This window comes from Dermochelys coriacea, chromosome 8 (assembly GCF_009764565.3).
Source record: "Dermochelys coriacea isolate rDerCor1 chromosome 8, rDerCor1.pri.v4, whole genome shotgun sequence".
Lineage (NCBI taxonomy): Eukaryota > Metazoa > Chordata > Testudines > Dermochelyidae > Dermochelys > Dermochelys coriacea.
Window position 1 is genome coordinate 56,446,759 of NC_050075.1, and position 27,295 is coordinate 56,474,053.

Sequence of the window (27,295 nt, forward strand, 5' to 3'; positions counted from 1 at the left end):
TCAATTAGCTGAAACTGAGGTATGAGCAATTTGCCTAGTACATGTTAGGGAAGCTTCTCTCAGTGCTTAGGTTTCATTTGCAAGTCACTCTTACATCTCTCCCCCTACGCATCATCCCATCCTTTCCTGTTTCTCTGTGCAAGCTGGCTTATGTTAACCTAACCTTGTACTGTAGACCAGGCCTTACTTTCCCTCCAGTCTTTCTCTTTTCAATCTGTCCATTCTCCCTGTCATTGTCTCTGCCCCACCTCCTGCTATTTATCCTGTTTCAGTCTTGTTCTTTCTCTCTGCCCCACTGGTCTCTATCACTTTCTCTCTTTCCCTCTCCCCGTTCACAAAGTAACCTTTCTTCAGTGGCTCCCTCCATCCCTTTTCCTCACTGACTCCGTTCATCATATGCCACCACCCACTAGGGTTGCCAACTTTCTAACTGCTGAAAACTGGACAGCCTGCCCTGCTCCTTCCCATGAGGTCCTGCCCTGGCCCTGCCTCTTCCCACAGGCCCTCCTCGCTCCTCTGTCCTGCTCCCTCCATTGCTCGCTCCCTCTCTGTCCCAGGACTCACCTGCCAACTGAAGAGCTGGGCTGGGAGGAGCTGAGACGGAGCCTGCCTGCCTGCCCAGTCGGGGCATTGCAGGGCAGAGGAAGGGGGGTCAGTCCCTGGAGCAAGGGGCCGGGGCGGGAAGATCTGGGCACAACTGGGTAGAGGGGGGGCAGACAGGATTCCCCCTCCTCCATGTACTTACCTCTCTGCTGGAGAGGCTGGAGCCAGCCAGCCACTTCTCTCTGTGAGCAGCTGAGTAGAGAGCAGCTCCCCTAGGTTCCCTGAGGAGGGAAATGTGAAGTCCAGCTTCTGGGGGTGGACTATTTGGTGATTCAGCTTGCTGCAGCTCTGTTGAGTTGACAGGTCCCCAGAAGCATTTGGAGGCTACAGTACCAGTGGAACAGACCAGGAGTAGCAACTTGCCATCTAGATAATGAGCACTGGTATTCAGCAAGAAATAGAGGGGAAGAAGGGGGCAAAAAATTGGGGGCAGGGCAGGTGCAACCTTTCCCGCCAGTGTTTCATCTTTTGAAGGGACAGACTGAGGAGAGGGGTAGAGAATACCTGCCACCACTTTAGTGTTGGTTGTCACCCTCCATCCACTTTGGTGCTGGTATGGTGATATAGGCTGCTCTTTTCTGTCTGTTAGCAGCTTATCTATCCAGATGTTTTTATGGCCCTCCAGCCTTTTAATATCTGAGTGTCACCAAATATTAAAGAAATAACACTTCACTCTCTGCTTGTAGGAGTGAAAGCTTGAGTAGAGTGTGGATTGGGCTGGCTCGCTAGCTAGACCACAAAGACACTGGGAGGATATAGGCCACTGTGATTTCTTTTTGCTCCAGATCACTGCAAACGTAAGTGAATGGAGAAGAGGTGGAGCATGGTGGTGGTGGGGGACAGATAGATTGATAGAGGGTCGGTGGGGAAATTCCTTAGGTTGCACTGCCCAGTGGAAATCTTTCTCTCCCCCGCCTCCCGTAGGCTCCTGGCAGGTGGTGGGGGGCAGTCAGCTTATTTTTATTGTGGAAGGAGAGGTTCATATCTGGATCTTCCCACCCCTAAGGTTGAGAGGGAGTACTAGGATTATCCATGTCCTCCTAGCTCAGGAATTTGCAGGCCAGTCTGCAAATGGTGAGTACATTGTTCCTAATCACTAATGGAAACATTCAGATCCCCTGACTGTCACAGAGTGGTGGGGAAACCACACATCTGGGGTGAATTTCCTGCTTATGGCTCATTCCTGCTTTTATTGTTATCACTGAAGGTTTTGCTCCAAGTGATTCTGTGGCACTCAAGTGACCCTATAAACATTTAAAAAAGTCTCCCTAAAAAAGGGCCTCTAAGGCAAATGCAGGGGGGAGAACGGGTGACCAATGGTAAGCCGAGGCTGGGCTAGGCATCAGCTTCTTGCCTCTCACAGCAGCAGCTGGGAACCTCAGGCTCTGGCCAAAGACTCTAGCAGCAGCAGCAGCAGCAGCAGCAGCTTGGGAGCCTCTCTCTGCCTCTTGCCAAAGATTCCAACAGGAGCAGCAACACACAGTAGGGCATGGATGGGACTCTCTCCCCTCGCTCCATGAGACATTACAACAGTCCTACAGACAAGTAGGCAGGGAAGGGAAAGAAACCAGAAACTACACACAAACAAAAACTGCTGCATCTCTCTCCCTCCCTCCCTCTCTCAGAGGGCTGGTGTGTGTGTGTGTGTATGTGTGTGGAGGGGTGGGGGGGAAGTAGCAACTCAGATCTAAGTTGTGCAAAAAAGGTTTTGTTTTGTTTTGTTTTTTTTAAAAGTTCAAATGCATTTCTCTACTGTGGTGGAAGCCCTCTGACACTTAGTGAGTACTAAGCACGCTGCTTAGGCACTGGGGAGAAAAATGATTTCCTGTGGAAATATCCCCATTTGGAGCGTGGGATTCTGCATAGTATTCTTGCTGGCTCTCTTTTCTTCTTGCTATGCACAAGATGCCAATGCAGAGAAGGAGCCCAGAGCTGAAGAAATCCCAGAGGGAGCATCCACCTTGGCATTTGTGTTTGATGTGACTGGCTCTATGTATGATGACTTAGTTCAAGTTATTGAAGGTGCATCTAAAATTTTGGAAACCTCTCTGAAAAGACCTAAGAAACCACTTTACAACTTTGCTTTGGTGCCTTTCCATGATCCAGGTAAGGAAATATTTTTCCAAGTCCAGTTAACTGGGAAGATCCATGTGTGTATGTATGTATGTGTGTGAAGATTTTGGTGTCATCTGCTGGATTAACTAAATGCAGTATATAATATGTAAAGGCAGAGGGTTGCAACCACATTTTAGAAAAAAAAGGGGGGGAGCACAGAGCACAGAATTCTCCTTGAAAATGAATTAAAAAATAAAAGGCAACTTTGTGCACTTTCAAACATCAGTGCATACATATTTTGTTTAATGTCGTAACCCTTTTTATATGGAATTCTCAACCAGAATAATTTGCCAATAATAAGTTACATTCTGTTAACTCACTCCCTCCTGTCATGTGCATACACAAATATGCATTGTCACCTCTGTGTGCTTAATATGCCTGTATTTCCCCATCACATACACGCAAATTGATTTTAAAACATGCACACGCACAGACTTTGAAAGTATCCAGTATTGCTCTTGCAAAAGCCATTTTATGTTAAAACTAGACTTTGTCCTACTAAAGGACATTTGGACTACAGAGTTCCATTACCTACACCTACAAAATCATGTATCCTGTCTCCTCTGATAAAATCGCACATTTGTTTGTGGTATTTGTGTACTACTTCAACAAGCTTTCTGTGAAACGGGTAGCTATTCTACTGTGCTGCTTTTACTGCTTGTGTTTTTCCATCATTCCACTTTTTTCCTTTTCTGCTGTATGTCTTGTCTTCCTGTTTTTCAGTATCTCTTTTCTGTCCCTTTCCTATCCCTTTTGTCTGGATTTCTCCTCTTCCCTTGTCAAATCTCTCTTAGCGATTTGAAAAGGAAATAGGAACTGGATGCCCCTAGGCTGTGATATGGAGCAGCCAGCACAGAGAGAAGTTCAAACCAAACTTTTTTTTAACAAAATCCCAAACAAAAAAATCTGTTTTAGAACATGATTTTCCTGATTCTAGTTTCCTCCGAGACACTTCAGATTGCAACATTCTAGGAATCAGTCACAGGAACTCAGGTAAGACTCCCTTCCCTCTATTTCAGATATTTAGGTGCTTTTAGAGTGACACCATCAATGTAAAAAAGAGAACACCCCTTTTCCCCTGCCCAGATATCTGCCTGAAAAATGTTTACCTGATATTGTCAGAAATAACAGCCAATATCTATAATGCTGAAAGATTATTGAAAAATTCATGTTTTCTTTTTTCAATTTGTCTATTTAGTGCATTTTTATATTTGCTATGTTTTTATAAGGTTGTCCATCATGATATTAGAATGCTTCTGTGGAAATTGTCAGCTTCACTATTTCTTCTGTGAAGGCAGTCAGTTTCCTTTGTCTTCATGTTGCTGCCTGAAACACACACTTTTAAAAAATAGCATATGGTGATTGTAAAGCCACAAAAATCAGCTGCGGGGGATTCTGGGTTGAGTGTAGAGTATGAAACAACTTTTATGTCATTTTAAAAAAAAATCATCTGGATTTTAAGTTGACAGATCCCTTTTGATTTTCCTGCCTTTTAATTTAAAACTTTTATTTTTAAATGGAAGATTGATCAAATGCATTCTAAACAGAAGAAATTCCCCCATAGAGTGATTCACTATAACAGCTAACCAGATTGCTCTGCTTTTTAGGATGTTTTTTTCAGGAACACTTTTCTCGAACCGAAAAGCAGGAAGGTAATTTTTGTCAGGCAAAGACATTTAAAAAAAAAAAAAGTTAGTATAGATTTGCTCCTTCCCTTTGCTCCTCCCAATAAGCTTTGGGTAGGATACCCCACTTATATTTCAGTGATTCTTTCAATGCTTTGCTTGTATTGCAGGTTACTTTTAAATCTCATTTCCATAAACCCTCTTTTCATTCCCATATCCTTTGTGTTCTTTCCCTCAGTCACTCTATTCCTTTTGCCTACTCCTTCCCTAGGGTTTTTCCTTTTTCAGTCTCTCACTCCTCTCCTTTTTTCACTGTCTCTGCAGTCTCCTTGCTCTCATTTCAGTCTGGTTTTCCACCTCTGTTTTCCATCCTTCTTTTTTGTCCCCTCCCCCCCATGCACAGGAACCACAACTCCAGTGCCACTTTCTCTCTCAAAATCCAGGAAGCCCCTTCCCCTCACTGTCTCCTTCCGTCCCCCAGGAAATTCCTTTCCTTGATTACTGAAATGTTAACATTTCATGTAGTAATTAAAATGAAAATTAAACCCTTATAAATTGGAAAGCATACAGCAAAACCTGTTTGCAGTATCAAATTTTACATTATTATACATCTGTTTTGCATCTTTAGATGAAAGCTCAGCTTCTACATATAGCCTTGGAGGACAAGTGATAATTTGGTCCACTTTTGTGAATGTTTTAAAGTGGAAAATAAATACTGTCATCTTAAATCTAAAATAATTTTTGCTTTCTTAATTTTTGAAAACTTTATTTCTGTAATTTGCCCCCCACAAACCAATAGCAATTTCTTCCATATTGGCTTCTTCTACCTTGAATCATAGAAATGCAACAATTGCCATATCTGATCAGACTCTGATGTGTCAAGTCCAGTATCCATCTCTGAGAGAGGCCAATACCAGGTGCTTCAGAAGATGGTTAAGAAACTCTGTGTTCCAGAATTGGTCACTAATCTTGTGGATGTAGTATAAAGTAGAATTTCTACAAATCTGGAATAATAATCACTGGCTCTCTACATTGTGTCCCATTTCTTGGCCCAAATCTAGTGCTATTTTTTTTGAAATTCTGTTAGGTGAAGTGGTTGCTATGAGAGATTCTTTAAGTTATGTCTGTCTGTCATTATTTAAGATTTGAATGATTCCACTCTGTAATTTGCCTTATGCTCAGCTGCCACACAGACAAACTGGCTAGTTCTTCTTTTTTAGTGAGGTGTTGGTGTCCATTATGTATTCTTTCCAACAGGTGTCCTGTAATGAGTGCATTCATATTGTGGTCCCACAATGGGTAACCTTTATCTTCAAAGACTTCCACTGTCTTTGCATGTCATTGTCTGGATGGATTACTGGATAAGTAACTGGACCATGCCTGTCTTAAAAACTTAGCTATTGTTGGAATTTTTTAATTTTCATTTAGCTTATTGAAACTTTGTTCCTGTGAAATGCTGAGCTTTAGTGTCGAAGACACTTAGTGCCTCATACTGTCGGATCTTATAGTCAGATTCATGCCTGATGCAATGCCATTTCTTCCAGTGAAGTTACACTGTTACAGCTGAGCTGAATTTGGCCTTGTGTACATTGGTTTGTTCCCGAGGTGACATTGCATAGTATATACTGGGCTCTGTTGGATTCAGTCACTTGCAATACAGCTTGTTCCATGTTGGCTAGTGAAGTGATCCAACCGAGTCGGAGAACCAGATATTGAGTGGAGACAGTCATTGTTGCTGAGGGAGGAAAGTGTTCACCAAAGATCTCCAACAATCTGTCCTCTTGTGTGTCTCTGCTTCATATACCCAAATTAATCCAGCTGTTGTCTGGACCAGGGGTAGGCAACTGCGGCACATGTGCCAGAGGCAGCATGCAAGCTGATTTTCAGTGGCACTCACGCTGCCCCGGTCATGGCCACTGGTCCAGGGGGCTCTGCATTTTAATTTAATTTTAAATGAAGCTTCTTAAACATTTTAAAAACCTTATTTACATTACATACAACAATAATTTAGTTATATATTAAAGACTTGCAGAAAGAGACCTTCTAAAAACATTAAAATGTATTACTGGCGTGCGAAACCTTAAATTAGAGTGAATAAATGAAGACTTAGCACACCAATGCTGAAAGGTTGCCGACCCCTGGTCTGGACCAGTTTCAAAAAGTAGTTATCAATTGACTCAAAAAGAGGCCCTCTTAAGTCGACATGGAATGGGTACGTGATAGATGGAAAAAGCTCTGAGAGTGCCTTTTGTTTCTCTGCACAAGACCTGTTTCATAACAGGTTTGCATAGAACAATTTTGTCACAGGTGAAAGTAAAACTGAACTCTTACTGGTATGGGGGCGGGCTCTGGACTGCCCCCGTCTCCCCACCTGGAAGGGGGTGGGGCCTTGGGCAGAAGGGTTGGGGTGGGGGGGGTCAGCATCCCCCAGCCAGCCCATTCGCGCTGCCTGGCCTGCGCTGCCTGAGGCTCCAGCGGCAATTTAAAGGGCCCTTTTAAATCGCCAGCCCCAGGGCAGCTGCCCCTTCTCCCTCCCCCTGCTCCGTCGGCAGCCCAGGCGGGCAAAAGGGGCAACGATGTTAAAGTGCTGTCCCGGCAGCGCTTTAAGCAGGGTCCCTTGCCGCCGCAGCAGTGCTTTAACGTCACTGCCCCTTTTGTGCCTTCCCACGCCCCGTCAATAGGGACCCGGCAGGGCTGCCAACGGGGGACGCAAAAGGGGCAGTGAGGTTAAAGTGCTGTCTTAAAGTGCTGCAGTGCTTTAAAGTCAGCTGTATGGGCGAGTACCAGTGGCCACTTTTTACCTGTACGCTGTACCAGCCTGTACCAGCTTACTTTAACCCCCAGAATTTTGTACAGAATTGGTTGGCAGAATTTAGAATTAATATTGAGAAGACTCTTCCACTGACTTACACATTTCTACTGCATAGAGCTTCACTAGGGGCAGTTCCTACAGTACTTCTGGGGTAGATGTAACATTTGGGTCACCTAAATGTATTGCTGAGGAAAGAGTTGTAATGTTTTATAAATGATGCTGTAAGGTCATAAAACAAAAAAAATTCAGATGTGATGTAATTTGAAAGGATCTTCCAGTGTCCCATGCTTATTAGGAAAATCCAGTCATTCTTGTCATTCATAACTTTTTTTTAAATAAAAAGTTATTTGGTGGATCACCTCAAGTAAATTTTCATTAAATAAAGATTGTGCCCTGCTTATCTATTTCTGACACACAAACTATCAAATGACTTCCGAGTTCTTTAAAAGTCCTGCCATCTCTGACACAAATGGTAATATATTGTACAGTATGTTGAGTGAAGTTTTGGAATAGCCTTCCAAGGGAAGCAGTGGGGCAAAAGATCTATCTGGCTTTAAGATTCTACTTGATAAGTTTATGGAGGAGATGGTATGATGGGATAATGTGATTTTGGTAATTAATTGATCTTTAAATATTCAGGATAAATAGGCCTAATCCCCTGAGATGGGATAGCAGATGGATGGGATCTGAGTTACCCAGGAAAGAATTTTCTGTAGTATCTGGCTGGTGAATCTTGCCAATATGCTCAGGGTTTAGCTGATCGTCATATTTGGGGTCAGGAAGGAATTTTCCTCCAGGACAGATTGAAAGAGGCCCTGGAGGTTTTTCGCCTTCCTCTGTAGCATGGGGCACGGGTCACTTGAGGGAGGATTCTCTGCTCCTTGAAGTCTTTAAACCACGATTTGAGGACTTCAATAGCTCAGACATAGGTGAGGTTTTTCGTAGGAGTGGGTGGGTGAGATTCTGTGGCCTGCGTTGTGCAGGAGGTCGGACTAGATGATCAGAATGGTCCCTTCTGACCTTAGTATCTATGAATCTATGTTACATATTATCTCAGTGCTGCAGTATAAATATATGGAAACAATGTGGTTTTGAGGTGGTGGAGATGGATACAGTTTTAATAACATCTAAGTGAAACTACTGTCCCCTTGTAGAAGAGAAAAAAAATTAACCACTAGAGATGGGTCCTATTTAGAGAGATTTTGAATACCTGTAGTTGGAAGTTGGAATCTGGGATTTGGATTGGCCCAGAATGGTGGTTTGCACAAAACTAAGTTCCGGATTCAGGTTCTGATTGTACCCTCCCCCTCCACTGAAATTTTGGGTTGCTTTGATCAACTCCATTCCACCCCCTTTTTTAACCCCAGACCTGTCTTCTGACAATAACTAACCATTGTGTTAGGTTCCCTGTACTTGTGAAGCATCCAGTATATCTGAGTGGGGTTTGGGAATCAGTTTACCAGTGCCTAAAGAAGAAAGTAGAAGTTGTATAGACTGTGAAGGTTGTTATTGACAAATCTCCAGCAAAACATTTATATCCCATGCCAAAGTTTTATTACAAAACTAAATTAAGGAGGGTTGGCACAGGGAGATTTTGCATCAGAACTAAAGCTCAAGATCAAAGACTACTTTTCAGTTGTCTGTGTTTGGTTCTGACATTCCACTAGTTAACTCTCATTGAGTTCAGTGGGAGTAGGACCAGATCCAGAATGCCTGCATTTAATGACTGTTGCCAGCCAGCTCACTTTTTTATGCCATGAAGGAATTTTGGAATGGAAAATGAGCCTAATGGGACAGATTAATCCTTGGTACTATTTGGTTAAAGCAAATGGAGTCACACCAGAAAGGAATTTGGTCCAGTGTAGTTCTCTCTGTATTTTAAACAAATATTTTTGTGAATGTCTGTTTTAAAGAATAAACTATCATCATTTTATCTTAAATTATAAGGAAAAATGAAGGTAAGATAATGACTTTACCATGAAATATAAATTTTAGCTAATGCATTAGATATGTAACTGAGAGAACATGAACAATATATTATACACATCTTATATTTTTAGAGGTAGTCCAGTTACAAATATGGCACCTTAATGTGACACCCAGATTCCAGATCTTCAGAGAAGCACCTTTTAAAATTAGATCCCAAATGTTTAGGAAGGTTCCCACTCCCAACCCAATTCCTCAGAAATAGAGTACATTGTTCTGTTTGTAAATTCTGGTATGATTAACTTGAATGTTTTGGACCACATGAGAAACAATAATTGTTATTTGTGTAATTTTATTGAAAAACTTTTGATACATATTTGTTTTAGACACAGGTCTTATTTTCTCCTGAGAATTTGATGGAAATTATGTTTGTGTAATAATGTCACATACTGGGGATTGTGTGAACATTCTAGTGAATTTGATAATCCTTGCTAATTAACACTTTGCACTTCTGCAGGATCATCAATGTGAGGCTCTCAAAGCCCTTCACAAACATAAATGAATTAGGTTTCATATCATGCCTATAGGTGGTAGGCAAGTATTATTATCTCAGTTTTACAGATGGGGAAACAGCTTTAGCAAAGCTTAATGACTTTTTTAGAGTCACATAATGGGTCCATCGTTTGTGGCAGAGCTGCAGATAGAACCACATCTCAAATAGTCCCACTTCTGTGTTTTACCCACTAATCCTGAAAAGGAGTACGGTCACGATACCATGTTTAACTTTACAATCTTCAGTGTAATTCCTTTGACATACCTTTGGCTGGCATTGCCATTACAATGTATTGGTTGCTATAGTATACAATAGTTTTGAACATGTTCAGAAGGCCATAGGAAGGTTCTTTTTGGATACATGATTATATGTCTTGAGGAAAACACAAGGCATGATAACATACCTTTTAGTGGCACTGAATTAAAAGGTTTCCTACTTTTGAAATGAAAAAGTGCTGCAGTGTATCCTAATCTATTGTAAAGGGAGATGTAAAGCTGTGTGCAGGAATGGTAAAGTATGAACCTTTCTTTGTGTCAACTACAGCACTGAAAAATCCACTTGCACATAATGAATAGTATAGTGTACCCAGTGAGTGACAGTAAGCCATCTATTTCTGCATAATTTGATCTTCGATTTAAAAGTATCCCCTCATGATTGCAAATATGAACCAATGTATTCCTGTCTGCAAATAGACAGTAGCATTGCCTCTGCTATTGCTCATAAGTTTGCCAAGCTACAGCAAAATAAAATTTAAGATACTTGTCAGTATTACTGTGGTATTCAGAACTCCTCTGATAGCTTATCTCCAGTGTGTTGCTTTGAATTTTCCCATTTTGGGCCATCCCCATTTTGGTCAGTTGACAAGAAGGTGTGAGGATACTTAACATGGGGAAATAGATTCAATATTTGTAATGATCCAGCCCCTCCCAGTCTCTATTCAAACCCAAGTTAATGGTATCTAGTTTGCATATTAATTCAAGCTCAGCAGTTTCTCATTGGAGTCTATTTTTGAAGCTTTTCTGTTGCAAAATTGTGAATATCACTACAAAAGTTTTTTTCTCCTGCTTATAATAGTTCATCGTAATTAATTAGCCTCTTACAGTTGATATGGCTACTTCTACTTTTTCATGTTCTCTGTATGTGTGTCTGTCTATCTCCCTATCTGTCTACCTATCTTCTTACTATATGTTCCATTCTATGCATCCGATGAAGTGGGCTGTAGCTCACGAAAGCTTATGCTCAAATAAATTTGTTAGTTTCTAAGGTGCCACAAGTACTCCTGTTCTTTTTGCGAATACAGACTAACACGGGTGCTACTCTGAAACTTCAAAACTCAGACTTTATGTTTTAGTGGGGAGTAGGAAAATGGATTGTTATATAACTGTGTATTATTCTACTTAATGCACTATATCCCTGTTGCATCCCTAGAACTAGCAATTTCAGTGGGAGTAGATGTGTCGATGAGTTTTCAGAATATACTGAGATTGGTCTTTTGTGAGCAACAGTGTGTTGTAGCACAAGCTTTCTTTGCATCCTGATGTCTGACCGTGGAAAGAACCATTCAGGATGCTGTTTTAAAGTGGGACAATGGTTTTGAGGCTTGCAAACAGATGGAGTGATGTGAGGGTGAGGTTCTTTTGACCCTTGATGCTGTGGAGTAAAGCTGCCAGAGAACCACTGATTATTCTTGCACATGGGAAAAAAAAAAAGCAAGACATCAAGATTTCTGTGTGAGAGAGAGATTAAGCAAGGCTGGTGCAAGCTGTGTGTGTGTTCCAGGCAGACAGGTCACGTGGCACCCTCTCTCATATTTTGCCAGCTTATTCTCCTGCTCTAGAATGCTTATGTGCAAACTGGAGTGCCAGTCCATCAGCCACTGAAGACACCAGCTTGAGCTCTCACATTCTGGTGCACTCCATTGCAAGTGTTCTCTGTCACACAGGATCTGTTTCCCTCTGCACTCAGTACATCTTTTCCCCCTTACTAAGTAGGCTAAATTGTTTGACACATATTTAAATCCATTGTTTGGGTAATTTTGAGGGGAGAAAGAATAAAGTGCTTGCAGAAGAGGTCTTGGGGATAGGTTCCTGTGAGGAAATGTTTTGATAACTCCTGATATTTGGTGGAATCTGGTGTACTGTCCAGAAGTATACGTGTGAGCCAAGCATAAAAATTACCCCAGGCATAGCTGTCAAAGTGAGGTCTAAACTCCACTAGAGGCAGAGGAATCTCTTTTTTTCTCTCTCCTCAATTCAAATACTACTTTTATCAATAGAAGTATGAGTTGTTATATAGCTAAACTATATAATGAATAAAATATGACTGATAAATTAACAAGTGTGGTGTGATTGTTCTGACACTAGTTTTTAGCTACTCGTTATAAGAGGTCGGATTCAGGCTGTACTAACTGATTCTCCTGACCAGCACTTTTCTGGTGGCCCCAGAAGTTTCTGAGGAATTAAGCTTTATGGGTGAGATTTTTCAGAAATTTGCAGGAGTGGCCAAAATCTCCTTCCATTGAATTCAATGGAAGTTTTATTATTGATGTCACTGGAAGCATAATTAGGGCAATGGGTGCCCTTAGAATGGTATTTTTAAGTTTTTGTCCATTAATGGTTAAAAGATAACTTCCCAAATGTAAAGCAGTGTAATGCTGTCTTACTGAGTTTGCTGATTAGGTTGAAACAAGAACTTGGCTCAAAAGGTGCTAAATCTGAAATCTAATTAAGCTTGCTTGAAGATCAGGATTGTTAATTATTTCACTACTGATCAGTTCAGCAGAAATGTTTGGCTACCCTGGGACTCAAGGTGGAGCCTATTCACATACTTTTATTAATCATTGACTTACACATTTTTGATCCTCAAAGGGTGAAAGAAAAAGATTTCTGGTATTTTTGACCCTACTGTACTGTAACTGTGGAGAATAACTCTGATCAGGTGAAGGGATATACTAAAGGATCTACATATCCTGTCCATCTCTACTGAAATTTCTGTGATAAATAGTAAATGTTTGGTGATCTTAATTTAATCCTTTGTGATATTTACAAGTTACTGTGTATAATAGGACGACCGTCATCTTCGTCATTCCCAGAGGTTTAACCTACGTACTCCAAATCTAAAAGCAGGAACCTCTACAGCTTGAGGAAAAGACATTATTGGCAACACCAAAAGTTCAAAAATCATGAGGCAGACCCAACATTTTGTGAGATTGTCCAAAAAAGTGAAATCATGTTTTTTGGTCTGTCGTCTGATTTTTGAATTCCCCCTGCCCACCCCTAAAGGTTTGTGACAATTACATTGTTGCCAACTTTTGCAAATTTTTCATAAGTAAGATTTTGGCTTCTGTTCTTGCTAGAAGACCCAACTGAGATCCAGGTTAGGCTCTGTACACACCCTTAGAAAGGAACAGTTCCTACCATGAAGAACTTTCATTTTAGTGAGAAACAGCATGATGAATTTGTGACATGGAATTTAGAACCATGGTCCACCAAACTCGCCTTACATAGGGGTCATCATACTCATCTGTGCTGAATTCAGACTGGTGACCTATAAGTGAAAGGCTCTGTAGATCATTAGCAATGCCTGAGGCATTCAAACCCCACTCATTATAATGTTACGGGTTGAGAATGAGGTTTGTTTTCTGAAAATATATGTTTATTATATCAAGTTTCTGGAGTTTACCCAAGTAGCATCTTCCACTCCTCGGTGCACAGACAAGATCTCCATGTATTGTTCTCAGTTTCAACTGTACTCTATAATAAAATGCTACATCCTGTTCTTAAAAGCTCCCATGAGCCAAAGTTCAAACACTAAATATGCAACACTAAAATATTAAAATATCAAATTCATTTCTAAGTAGTGTTATGCAATATACAATCATTCAAACAGAGTCTTAACACTAACCTTTATTTTCCACTGCAAGCAGGATTTGTATCTCAAGACCTCTTTCACTTCTGCTATAGGAGTATGTGGGAAGGCATTCTGTTATACTCTATGTGAGCCAGCCCATAGAGGGCAATATGTAATCCACCAGCAAAGTCACATGACAAGTGTTTGGGAGACAGCAATGGAATGCTGGGCATCAGAATTCCTGGCTCTAGGAGCAGAAGGTGGTCTAGGATAGTGTTTCTTAACCGTTTTGATACCAGGACTCTGCTTGCCACCTTCCTAAACTGTATCAGGGAGATCTCCGGTCCACAGACTGATCACTGACGAAACACTGGTGTCGGGGTTGTATCCAAGTATAACAATACCCCTGTTTGGGTCATTTGTGAGGACTGAGCCTGGAACCTCAGTTTTTAAAAAATTAGCCCCTCCCACTTGAGCTGAAGAACCACAAATATTTTTGTGGAGGCAGTAGCAGAGTCAAAAATCTCTATATGTGGCCTAGTCTTTAAAGGCAACACAGAACCACATTGTATTAGTGTGACTTACACCCGCATGTGTGACACGTTCCTTCTGAAAGGCAATGTAGCAAAGTGGATGAGACTTGGGTCTGTTATTCCGAATTCTGTTTCCAGAATAGCCTTGTGCAATTTCTCAGTTATCTTATCTGTAAAATGGGTGAGTGATATTTATGTCCCTGGGGTAATAATATGAGGCCTTGCTTGCTTAATAGTAAGGGCTGTGAAGGGCACAGAAACATTAACAGCATTAGTGGAAGAGCTAGAACTCATAGCCTCATGGTTTCCAGTTCAGTGAATTATCTCTCTTTCTCTGGTTTTGTGCCCCACGAATTGCACGAAGGCAGGAACTTATTATGTTTTTGCAAGAGTTCCTGCAGCAGGAACAAATAGTGTTGCTTGCAATAATTTCACAATCGTTGGCAAGACTGGCTAATGGCCTTAGTCACCTACTTGGGAGCTGTAGTAAACTCATATCCTCTGTTGATTGGGTACGGAGGGAGAAATCTCTCTCTCCCACTCACACACACGTAATAAAATTGAACCTCTAGTGATTCTTGTTAAATGCAGAACAGAAGTTAGATCTGGAGCCCCAACTGCCTTCAAGCTATGAATAAAGCTCTTTACGCTTTCCCTGCCCCAAGACTTATATACACTGTCCCTTTTACTTCTGGAAACAGTAATTGTCTAATGAGAGTGCACAGCAATGAGGTGAAAACACTGTGAGCCAGGAGGCATAAATATTACATACCATCTCTCACTTTAATCAAGGTATTAATGTTCATTATACAATCATTTTTCAGTGATATATTCTAAAGGAAATAATGAAGAGGGTAGAATTTTTCAAGTACTGATCATCAGCCACAGAATACTTGGCTCTTGAATTGCTAATCTCATTCACTTACAGCAGATTTGCTGAAAGATAGTTATCAAAAATAAAACAGAAATGCCTTGTGCAGTGGGATATTAATATTAAAAGCCCTCAGTGAAGGAAAAAAACTTGAAGTTCAGGTTAAGTACCATAAAAGATAATTTGTTATACTAAAAAAATCAAGCAGTGAGAAACGTTAAAATGTAGGGTCTGATGCTCAGCTACTCTGTTCTACCCTTGGGTCAAGTATGGGGGAGAAAGCTGCTTTAAAACCACTTCTGCACTCCTTGTATTTTGGCATCCCAGGACTCCCTATAAGTAGTCCTAGGAAGCAGAGAATGGTAGTCACGGGGCAGTTTACTCCAGCCACACCCTGACTTGTCCCCTATCCATTTCATACATCATGGGCTGGGAGCAGTGCTGGTGTACAGCATTTGTGTGCACTCTATCGTGGCTGGGGAGGCAGTTCAGGGGCCATTTCTACACACTTCCTTATGCTGTTGGAGCATTTTGAAGGGACCTTAGTGCAACTGAAAATCAGTCTCTTAGGATGAAATCCTGGTCTCATTAATTAATTGGAGTTTTGCCTTTGACTTTAATGGAGTCACCATTTCTCCCTTAGTTACCATTTTCTAACTGGAAAGGTAAAGCCTATTGAAAAAGGAATTACAAATGAAAATTATATGTATGAATTTATACATCACAGTTTATCCCAAGGTGCTTCATAAACATTAAATATAGTAATTATGTCAGCCAGTTCTGTGGTAGAATTCAGCAACTGGCTAACAGTGCACTGCAACACTACACAAGTGTAGGAGAGAAAGTGAAGAATTCAGTTACCAACAGGATGTTGAAGTAGACAAAATATAATTATTCACTTTGCTGTATGGCCAGGTTAACTCTCTTAATGAGAAGTGCCATGGAATCTTGATTCTTTGATGACAGCAAATTGTTGAGATCTCCATTTAATATCTTCTGTGAAAGATGGCATCTCTCCTAGCATGGAATCCTTTAACACCCCAAAGGAACACTGTTTTGTTGGTAACTCAGAGGGAAGAGTAGCTCCCATTGAATCACTAAGTTTACTTTCTGCAGTACTTGAGCTTTTCCTTCCACTATACCTAACTCTACTTATCTTATGAGATCTCTCAAGATCACAGCCCATGGTGGCTACAACTGGAGGTCCTCAACTATACAAGTTAATTTAGAAGTCTGATTTTTTTATTTTTTAATGTGAGAGAGGTGAGAGGGATTTGTGATAATTCCTTTAAGATTTTACTGAGAGTTTTAAATAAGCATGGCTCAAAGGTAATGCAGAATGACCTTGGTATTGGGGCCAGATTCAGTCAAAATGCCATCTAGCTTCTCTGCCATGGAAACTTCGATACAGTTGTGGCAGACCTCCAAATAACACACACAGGCTTGTACAGAAGCCCAGTGGTGAATTAGTGTATTCAATCTGCCCCTTAGTCAGGTGAGGTAGTTTATTAGGAATCAGATAACCAAGAGGTCAATGCAGAGGGGACTTGGTGGGGAAGGGGCAAAAATTTGATTTAGGAATTGATTTTGAAAGTGGCTTGACGAATGTAAAGGGGGAAACCTACGGATAGGAAAAAGAAACCAGAGGCCAATTGGTATGTGCTCTCCAATCAAAGATTTGGTGTTGGCATATGCTCTGTGTTTTGGTTTTGAAGGAGACACATTCATCAAGGGAAATATTGGGAACATGTGTGTTAGATCCTGGATGACAAAAGCTGTAACTGATGAAAGAGGCTTGCGGTGTTACTTGAGCTACTTTCTATGCTTTGGTAATTGACAATTTTGTTAAGAGGATCAGGATAGACTGAGGAACTGTGCTTTCTCCTGTTAATTTGGTCTGACGGGTGCATGCACTTAATTTGCTGCTGCTGAGAAGGATGCATTTTTATACATGAATTACAGTACTATGTATGGTTCATTCATAGTTGGTGGCAGTCTTTGGAATTTCCTGTTTAGGTTTATTATTCTGACTTATTATAGTCATATTTTACCCTCTTACAAGTTTGCTTTTAGCTGTCTATTATTTGATGAGCTGTTGATTTGTCCATTACCTATTCAAGATTTGTATTTTGTAATTGGAATAAACTTTGTGTTTCAAAGTTCAGTGTTTTTAGCATCATTCATGCTTCTTCTGTTGATGCGGTATAGAACTTCCATTGTTTCTCTTTGTTGAAAGTATTTAAGCCCTGCCCCATTTGAATTTTGCCCCTGGATGTGTGGTGCTCAGCTGCAGGCCACACTCCCAATAACTCTGTCATTTGATGTCACTTGTAGGGACTCCTCACCCTATCAAATTCCACAGAGCCAGACCAGGGTTTTCAGGCACAGAGTGCTCCTGGCTGCTATCCCCTTCTGCATTTAAGCTGGTGCGCCTAGGATTGGTTGAGCAAATTTGCAGCTGGCATACATGACAATAAGGGACTTCCCCTAAATGCTCCCCAGGATTTGCCCCCTAAGGTATGTCTTCCCAGAATTAGGCTGGGTGATCAGTGCCCAAGTATGAGCAGCCCCACCACAAAGCCCTACCCACATTAGTGTCCTCACCATTTCTGCATTCACTTATGTGTATCCGGGGTTATATCCCATAGCTCTTTGTGCTGAGAAGATCTAGGGTTCTTTCCCAGTTATTTGTGTCCCATTACAGACAGTTGACAAGAAGGTGTGAGTAACAGTAGGGAGAAATTAGTATTGGGGAAATTAGGTTTAGGTTTTGTAATGACCCAACCACTCCCAGTCTTTATTCAGGCCTAATCTGATGGTATCCAGTTTGCAAACTTCTTGTCAACTGTCTGTAATGGGCCACTCTCTTTCCACTTCAAAAGTTATTTTTCCTCCTTTGGTATCCTGCTATTAATTGATTTATCTCGTTAGACTGACCTCACACTTGGTAAGGCAACCCCCATCCTTTCATGTATTTATAACTGCTCCTGTATTTTCCACTCCATGCATCTGATGAAGTGGGTTCTAGCCCATGAAAGTTTATGCCCAAATAAATTTGTTAGTCTTTAAGGTGCCACAAGGACTCCTCATTGTTTTTGCTGATACAGACTAACATGGCTACCACTCTGAAACTTTACAAGCTTGTTACAAATGCAGGCAGGCTGCACGACCTCAGGATTTTTATTAAGACATATGAGCCTGTTGCACTGTATCTGATATGCTCTTCCATTCTGACTGCCTTTGGAACCTTTGGTAATCTCCTCCTGTTCCAAGAGGCCTAGAGTGGAATTATCTTGTTCTGCTCTAGTTACAGCTCTCCTCCTAAAATATATTTAACCACAGATTTTAATCTGCAGGATATTAAGGTTAATATATATATATATAATATGAAAATGAAACATTCTCAGACACCAAGCCAACAAGAAGAGTTGCATAAATCTCACATAGCAAAACGGGGCTGAAAATAATGAATTTACTTTCAGTAGTCTAATCGAATTACCTGTTTTGTCCATCTAATCTATATCTTCCATAGTGGTGGACTCATTACCCACAGGCCTCTGTCAGCACTTAAGCATGGGCATAACTTTAATTAGATTTAGTTCAAATGCATAGGTGTTTTGGGGCCTTTGTATCACGTAACATTATTCACAAAGAAAAACTTGCATCTGCTAGTAGAGTGTGAAGAGAATGTTAACAAGTGTGTGAGGGAAAAAACTGCAAACTAAGCTTCTACCGTGGAATTGACACTTTTTGGGTAGATCCCTGGACTGAGTCCTGATGAAGTTACAGAGCAGCACATGGGTTTAGGGGGTCCACCCATGCAGAGTCAATTGCGGGACTGAGGTCTAAATGAAGGGTTAGCTGTAACTTTCCTCCTTTGTAATTTGGCACCATTTTTCAGAATGGCTGTAACATTCCTTTCCACTCTTATGTCTGCTGTTATTCTAACTGCAGCACTACAAAATATGAAGACAGTTTTAAAAAAAGTTTCAGACTGTTGTACTAAGTCAACTGTCTTTAATACACACTTCATGGCAAAGAAACTACTTAAAATAGGTCCAAATTCTGTACTCAGTTTCACCAGTGTAAGTGTGGGGTAACAACATTATAATCAGCAGAGTTACTTTTCAGGTACTCTGATATGTAACTGGAAACAGAGAACTTTGTTCCAAGTTTTCAGATTGAAAATTCCTGCTGTAGTGGAGTGAATTGAATTACTATCATCAGTTACTTATGAGGGAGAAAATGTTTTCACAGTTAAATGAAAAAAGACACAGATAGAAATCCAGGTCAGCAAGCTCAGGATAAGAGCTCTAATCCATGACCATAGGTTATTGCTGGATTCCTGCCATGTTGTTTAAATTAGATTCATGACCTAAAGGGGGTGTATGCAGGAAGCCATTGTAATTTTCATGCCTTTGACACTAGTGTATTTTCATGAGCTGAAGTTAAGCGTCTCTGGGGATGCTGAATATCACTGAAACATTTCCTGAGTTCTCTTAAGTGCACAATGGTATGTCAGACTCTGTTTTGCAAGGACAGAGTTTTTTGTTTAGTTAGTGAGGTCGTAGTGTAGCTCATTGAACCAATGTAATCTTAGGCTTCTAATTGTTTGGAGAGAAAGAAAGGGAAAAAGAAAAAAAGGCAATTTAGGAAAAAAGTATGTTTGTCTTGTGAAGAATAGCTCAAAATGAATCTTTACTGTGATTTTTGTCCCCTCTAATGATGTGTGTTTTTATTAACAAACCCAAAAGCAAATTGTGGCCTCACTACTGCTGTGTGGGAGCTAGTAATCTAGGCTCTAATCCGGCAAAGTATTTAAGCAAGTCCTTAACTTTAAATACGGGAGTAATCCCATTGGTACAATGATTTTAAATGATTAAAGTTAAGTACATGCTTAAATGCCTTTCTGGATCAGGATCTTATTGGCCAGAGCCATCAGACTGGGAGTTAGGAGACCTGGGTTCTATCTCTGCCACTGTCCTGCTGGTGCCTTTGGGTAAATCACTTTATTTCTCTGTGCCTCTGTTTTCCTTTCCACCCTCTAGCTGTCTTGTCTTGTAAAAAAGCTCGCCCAGTAGGGCCCCGATCTTAGTTGGAACCAGTCACCACTTTAATATGAATAGCAACAACAGGCCCTGTGCTCTCCTGAGCTCAAGTGTTGCACCCTCTAACACTCCAGCAGGTGCTGGCCATCCCAAAAAAGGGATATGGAAAAGGCAAGGCTCTGGCTATTCTGCAGGGCTCTGGGAGGCATGGTATATACTTAGATGCCACACTCTAAATAGTTCCTTGTGTGACATTTTTGCAAATGTGAATGTGTGAAGCAAGGGAGTGTGTCTTGATCCAGTCAGTCTCTTCCTCTCTCTCAGCTAATAATAAATTAATGAGAATACTTGCAGCTGGGGATCTTAGAGTACTTTCACTTACTTGATGGTACATCCGTAGTATTAGTCTCTTATTACAGATGGGTGAACAGAGGCACTGGGAGCTTTGATGACTTTCCCAGTGGTAGAGCTGGGAATGGAGCCCCAGAGTCCTCACTCATAGTCCTGTGCATTAGACTCAGGCATCTAGATCCAGTTTGTCACTGTCACTCCAGGTGAATTACATTTGGCAGGTATGCTCCCAGAGCTCCTTTTACGGGCCAGAGAAGGCATTCTATTGCCACTTACAGGAGTCCCAGCCAAGCAGGCAGGAAAAGATGTCCTAAGGATTCGGACCAAACCCAATACTCACATGGGTGGTGAGGTCAAACTGAGAGAGGGATTACATTCAGGAATTTGTTGTTTTCCACAGATCTGTACCTCTTGTGCTTTTAAGAATAGAAGTGTTTGTGGTTAAGAAATATCTTGGTTAAGCCTGTGTTTCCTTGCTGTACTGCCACATTTTCCCTGAAGGGTGTGACTAGGAAACCAGAGTTACCATATCGAGGTGGACTCAGGGGCAGGGAAGAGTGATGGGTCTAAGCAACTGGGAGTTTCAGGAGAACTGTGGTACTACTTCTGAGGTCTAGGTAGCTGGATTGCAGGGTGTCAGATGTGTTGTCTGCTCCTGGGAGTGTGCCTCACAGATCCAGATCTAGGAACAAGTGACCAGTCACTACCCAGACAAAGGGGGTTAGTAGCATGTGGGATTCAGTAGTTGGATCCAGTGCTTAATTTGTAATGAAAGAGGTGCTGGGGCTCAAGCAGTTTTTTTTACTTTCATAGCTGATGTGGCCAGCCCAGCAGTGCCAGGGCTATAAACTACCAAGTCTAGAGGTGCTGGGACTCAGCCTTGGCAAACCCCAGCACAAATTAAGCACTGGTTGGATCCAGTCACAATAGACAGACTCTTTATTGAAACAGGAGGGCTGGCCTAAGTTGTAACAGTGCTACAGGTGTGTTTATGAAGAAGAGTTGCTGCAGTTACATCTGATGAAGTAATAAAGCTATGTAAATGTAAGCCAGGTCAGAATGAATGCTTCCCTGACAGCTAGCTGAGAGGGGGAATGACTTGGATGTGTTTATGTAAATAAAGTTTGCTCCTGCTCTGCTTACATTTTCAGCAGATACACTGGTGACAAAGTGATCAACTTTGGCTGGTGTTGAGTACAAATCACCTTAGTACTGAAGGCACGAGTAGTGAAATATGGTTATCAATGTTGTAATTATTATAGGAATACAGGAAAGCAGGACTGTGCTTAACCTGTCCCAAATGAGGGCCACCCTCAGATGAAAGAACCTCATTAAGCCAGGGGCCCGAATGTCAGGGCCCGAATGTCAGAGCCCTGTGAAAGTAAGAGGGCTGGGGCAGCTATCCCTAGCCAGGAGGCTGCACACTGTCATCAAGGGCCCTCCCTAGACAGTTTAACCTGTTCCTCACCACTGTTCAAAGAATAGAGCTAAATAGTCTTTATTAGCAGCCTCTTTGTTATGTTAAATGCCCAATCAGAGCTGAAATCAGTTGTGGTAGGACTGTGTTTCTGCCTTGCCTGCTAAGAGCTAAAAATAACTGAAAACTGAAATCACTTGAGATGGGGCAGTGTTTCTGCCCAGCCTGCAAAGAGCTGAAAATTATTGAGAGTGATGTACAGAGGTCACAGCAGAGAGGCAGGTGGCAGCAGAAGGTGACTGACAGCTGGTGAACAAGTGGTTGGTATGGCGGAGAGGCACGATGAGCGGCTAAAGGGTGGCTGGTGGAGAGGTGTGGCAAGAGCAGTGAGCAGGTGGCCAGCAGGGCAGCGGTGGAGAGCTGCAACGAGTGGCCAACAGGATGGTTGGTGAAGAGGCGCGGCGAGAGGGATAAGTAGGCTGCCGGTGGAAACATCAAGCAGGCGGCTGTCAGGAGTGGCTAGCAGGGTGGCTGGCAGTGAGCGAGCAGGGTGCCTGAGCAGTGGGTGAGTAAGGTACCTCTTTACCCCAACCAGGGGGGAGGTGAATTCTGCAGATGCACCTCTGAACTCTGGGTCTGCATTGACCAAGGACAGCAACTGTGAGCGGGGTGCAGAGAAAGATTGGGCACGTGAAAGGGACTTTTGGGTTGCTGGACTTAAGAACCTGAGGGGAAAGGGACACTGCCCAACCTACTTGGGGGTGGGTCTTTTACTCATCGTTTATGTTTATGAAACCTGTTTGTGGTACTTCTTAAAATTAACGCCAAGTTACTTCCCTCCTTTTCGTAAAAGTTTCTTTTCTACACTCAGACTCTGTGCTTGTGAGTGGGGAAGTATTGCCTCTCAAAGGTGCCAGGGTGGTGTATAAATTTCCCAGGTTACTATAAATTACCTGTCTCGAGCCGGTTCTGTGTTTTATCAATGGAAAGGAACCCCTAGATATTGAGCTCAATGCTGGTTGCTGCTGGCTCCACCTGTCAGGAGGTTACATAAAGAATAGAAGGAAAAATATTTAGTTTAGTTAATATCAGTAAGTTGAAAAAGAAAAAAATGTCTAAAAATATTTAGGGGAAGACATGCCATAATATACAATTACTTTAAGTCTTAGAGGCAACATTTCTTGTAGAATATTGACATGATTTATGTTCTTTGGCACTACCACAGTAAACATAGATATAACAGTTCCTTTAGATATAACTAGATATAACTTCCTATAGGAAAATTTTAAATTAAAGGCCAAAAAGCTACAATGAGGCAGCATTCAAGTGTCTAACTTAAATTCATAAGATAAGGACTATCTAAGTTAAGACTAGCTTCAGCATTCGTTTATTCTCTCCTAGATATCCAGATGTAATTTTCGTTATTATAGACAGTTATCCTTATCAGAAGGAGAATAGTCTGGGTCATTTGTATTACTGTTATGTAGTTTATATAATCTCACAAGGGTTATGTTTTTTTTAACGGCTCGCTGGATTTGTGGTTTGGGTGTGGTTGATTTTTTTCCTAAGCAATACTGGAGTCTTATCAAGATCATCAGTGGAAACTCATTAGTTCTTGTATTCATTCTCTGCTTGATTCTTGCAAAAAAGTGAGGAAAAATCAGAGGAACAAAAGGCTTGACTCCAATCTCCCAGCTGTAAATCAGGAGTAACTCAACTAAGTCAGTGGATTTGCACTGGTGTAAAATAAGTGTAAGGAAGAGGAGAAATGGGCCTCATGTCAATTACAAGCAAAGAGGAAATGAAAATTTGCAGAGTGGGACAAAAATATCGGATTTTAAATTCATAATGAGAAGGAGAGACGATCGTACCATATTTCTTTTTCTAATGAGAAATTAACTTTTTTCTATCTGTTTAGCCTAGCATTCTGATTGAATACTTTAAGTATTTTAGCCGATATTTAGCCAAACCTGACACAATATTATGTATTCTGACACTTTGTGCATGTTTATTTTTTTAAACCCCTAGGAATATGCTGTCTTTACATATGTGTACACAATTCACTGACCTCCTCACTCATTACTCAGGGAGGAGTAAAGCAATATTGTACCTTGTTTAAAATCTGACTCCCTTGGAAAAGGTCAGAAGGAGAGAAAAATGGCAGCCTGTATAATATATAAATAGCTATTAGCCATAGCCTGAGAATAGGTTAGCGCAAATCCTACTGACTTACTCTGAGGAGGCTGTCATTCACTTGGAAGAACAGTTGTGTGTGGACTATCAGGTTCCTGAATGCATGTATGTAAAGGAATAAGGTGTATGGAGGGGCTGTGCCACACGATCCCAAATAGAGATGAAAAAAGTAACTGTTCTGACAAACTCACATATTTGTGTCTTTCTTTACATTTTCCAATTACAATTACAAATTCTTTAAGGAATCATTTATGGGACTAAATGGCATGATCCCTGAGGCATTTAAAAAGCCCATGGGAAATGTAAACACAAATAAACACTGAGACCATTAATCCTCAGCCCCACTCCAACCTCTGTGTCAGCACAAAGAGGATGGGGGAGGGGATCAGCGCTAACAAGGCAGCTAGGGATTTCACTGGTGTGAGGGGAAACACCAGCTGGTGTAGATCAAATTATGAGCCTAGTCCTACCTTCACAGAAGTCAGTGATGAAACTCCCATTGACTTCAGCAGGAGCAGGCCAGGCTCCAAGAGTTTTGCAGAGGTTTTCTGGTATTTGCAGTGTGTTAGGATAGCAGGGTTGTGAATGCACTTCTGTCCCAGAGATATTATATAAAGGCAGGGCTATGGTATTGACTCTGAAGTTTGAGTGGGCATGACCTCTGGGCTGCGAATCTGAGTTCCGCACAGAGGAGAACATCATAATGTCCGTACTAGGTCAGACCAAAGGTCCATCGAGCCCATTATCCTGTCTTCCGACAGTGGCCAATTCCAGGTGCCCCAGAGGGAATGAACAGAACAGGTAATCGTCAAGTGATTCATTCCCTGTCACTCATTCACAGCTTCTGGCAAACAGACTAGGGACAAAAAAAAATCCTTCTAACTAGAGCTAGCCAAAGTATTAATTGCAGATGATAATTCTTATGAAACTTAGCAGTTTCACATTTGAACAAATTTTAATTGTTCAAATAATTAATTATTCAGTCCGTTGTAATTCTGACCATTGTTGAGCTTTTCATGTGCTGGTTGTACATTTCTACAACAATCTTCTGGGTACTTTCCATTGTGATTGGGCAAGACCAACCCAGCCTCTGCTGTAAAAGGGCCAAATTATACTGAAAAAGCATAGGGATCAAGAGAAATGTGTGGTGTTTAAAGTTACTTTTGCATGTTACATTCTAGTTGATTAACAGTCTGAACAATTACCAATGACATTCTTTCTTTTATACAAATTACTCAAAGTGAGCAAATTGGAAGCAAGGGGATTTTTATGTTTGTTTGTTTTACTTTTATTACTGATTACATTAATCCTTCTGCTTGGCGATGTTGTGTTTTTGTTTTTAAAGTTAATATTCTGATTTCATTTTTTAAACGGCTTTTCAAATTATTATAGGGTTTGCTTGTTTGCTTCTGCTGCAGCCCCCCTCCAACTCAATGGAATTTTGTAACCCCAAATAGAATATACCAATATTTAAGATGAACAGAAATGTTTCCTTCCCTCCCCTGGCTTCCTAAAAACTGCTGAGTGCTCACATTTACATCATGATCTTTTGATTTTCCTTTTCCATCTTCAGGGCCATGAACTAGTGATCTGACATCTATTAATCTCCTGCTCTGAATATCCTGTGTAGGTGATGTCATATTTGCTTATGGTCAGTGTTGGAGCATGGAACTCTGCCCAAGGGGCTAATGTAAGTTTGTGTACAGCAGTGCTACTTTATTCTTCTCCCATCCACCTTTGTGCTGGCAGGTTAGCCAGCAATGATTAACCGTGGTGCTTAGATAAGTGCTGTCCAGATTGGCGTTACTCAGATTTGATAGTTAAGGCACATTCAACAGGCTTCCACTCCATGAGAGTACTAAAATATTTCTGTGGTTGTTTCCTGTTGAATTCTTGGAGGAGAATAGGTTATAATTTGGCAGTGAATGGCAAATGTTCATTTCCCCCCCCCTATGAAATAGTAAGTCTCTTTCTTCTGTTTCTCTGTAACTCTTCATTGTATACTCAATTATGAGTCAGTCCAAACATTTGATAGATGAAATATTAGAACACACTCATATATGCTCAGTAAACCGGAATGAAAAACGTTTTTTCAGTCAGTTGCAATTTGAATATGGACAGCTTCTTGGTCCCAAGTCCTGCTGCCATGGAAGTCCATGGGAGCAGGCCCATTGCCTAGAAAATATCCTCTCAGATGGTTTTGGGTTTTGCAATATTTGAAAAATATGCCATCAGAAGAAGACCATGTATTACTTCTTAGTAAAGGGTAAGGAAAAAAATCCTTAACAGTCATATGGAGACCTAGGCAATAGCATTACTAGCACTTTTTTTCTATTGATTATTTTGTTTCCTGTGTGTTCGTTAATGGGCCTGTGGCATAGCCAGGCTGGGTGCTGAGATGTTGCACAGGGAGATGACTGGGTGAAATCCTAGACTATTGAGCTGCTCTGTGAAGGCTACTTCAGCCCAATGGCTGAACTAGGCTCCGTAGTCCAGAGTTGTCAACTCTTGCAATATGTTCATGAATGCTGCAATTTTATGGCATTAAAAATTGGCCTTTCACAAGAGCAGGATTTGTGCCTGAGCTGTAACTGATGCAGCTGGGAGATGGAGCTGAAGGTCCTAGGCTGCAAGTCCAGCTGCCACAAGCAGAGGCTGCAGGGACAATTGCTTTTTTCTGTAGCACAAGCATTTGTTTGCTCTCCTACTTGTGCTCGCTGTGCGAGCATGGGGCCAGTGGGGGCATTCTCTTCCTCTATCCAGCAGTAAGTGGGGGGCAGAAAAGGAATCCCAGGAGCGTGCACCACTTACTCCTCAGCTCCAGGCTGTAGGCAGTTCTCCCCAGCGCAGCTGCACTCTCCCAGAGCTAAGCAGAAGCAGTATTGAGGCTGGGGAAGGAGAGGTATTTGGGCAGGGACAGTATCCAGGAGATAAGTGGAGGGAGAGGGTTGAGGAGCGGACAAGGGCCAGGAGTGGTACCCTGGGAGGAAGAGGACTTGACCAGCTCAGTGTCCAGTGAGAGAGAAAGGAGCTGAGCTCGGAATTGTGTCTAGCAGTGGGAGCTGGACAGCGAGTAGAAAGCAAGAGAGGGGCCTGGAGAAAGCAGGGCACAGAGGAGGAAGTTGAGATCAGTGCCTAAAAAACGGATAATATTTGCAAGGTGGCAAATCAATCAACCATAAGTGACAGAGAAGGAGGTCCCCACAATCTGTGTCGGTATTTTTTTTGCATTTTGGGATGAGTTTCCTGAAACATTCAGAAGCACAAGGGACCAATGCCCCCCGTAGCCAATGATTTTAGTTTATTATTCATTTATTGTGTGATGTTATGATTAATCAATATATTATATTACATATATTCATTGTATGTTAATTAGAGTTAATTTGTAGGATTATAAAA

At 41.4% G+C, this 27,295-nt stretch overlaps 1 protein-coding gene across 1 annotated transcript in view; it reads left to right on the forward strand.

Moving 5' to 3' along the window:
• Positions 1 to 1,109: 1,109 nt before the first annotated feature.
• HMCN1 (hemicentin 1) overlaps positions 1,110 to 27,295 on the forward strand; it is a 340,371-nt gene continuing 314,185 nt past the window's right edge. Inside the window, 1 exon segment of the mRNA XM_038414308.2 lies at positions 1,110 to 2,709. Within this exon segment, the coding sequence (XP_038270236.1) occupies positions 2,421 to 2,709 (289 nt within the window). The 5' untranslated portion in view covers positions 1,110 to 2,420.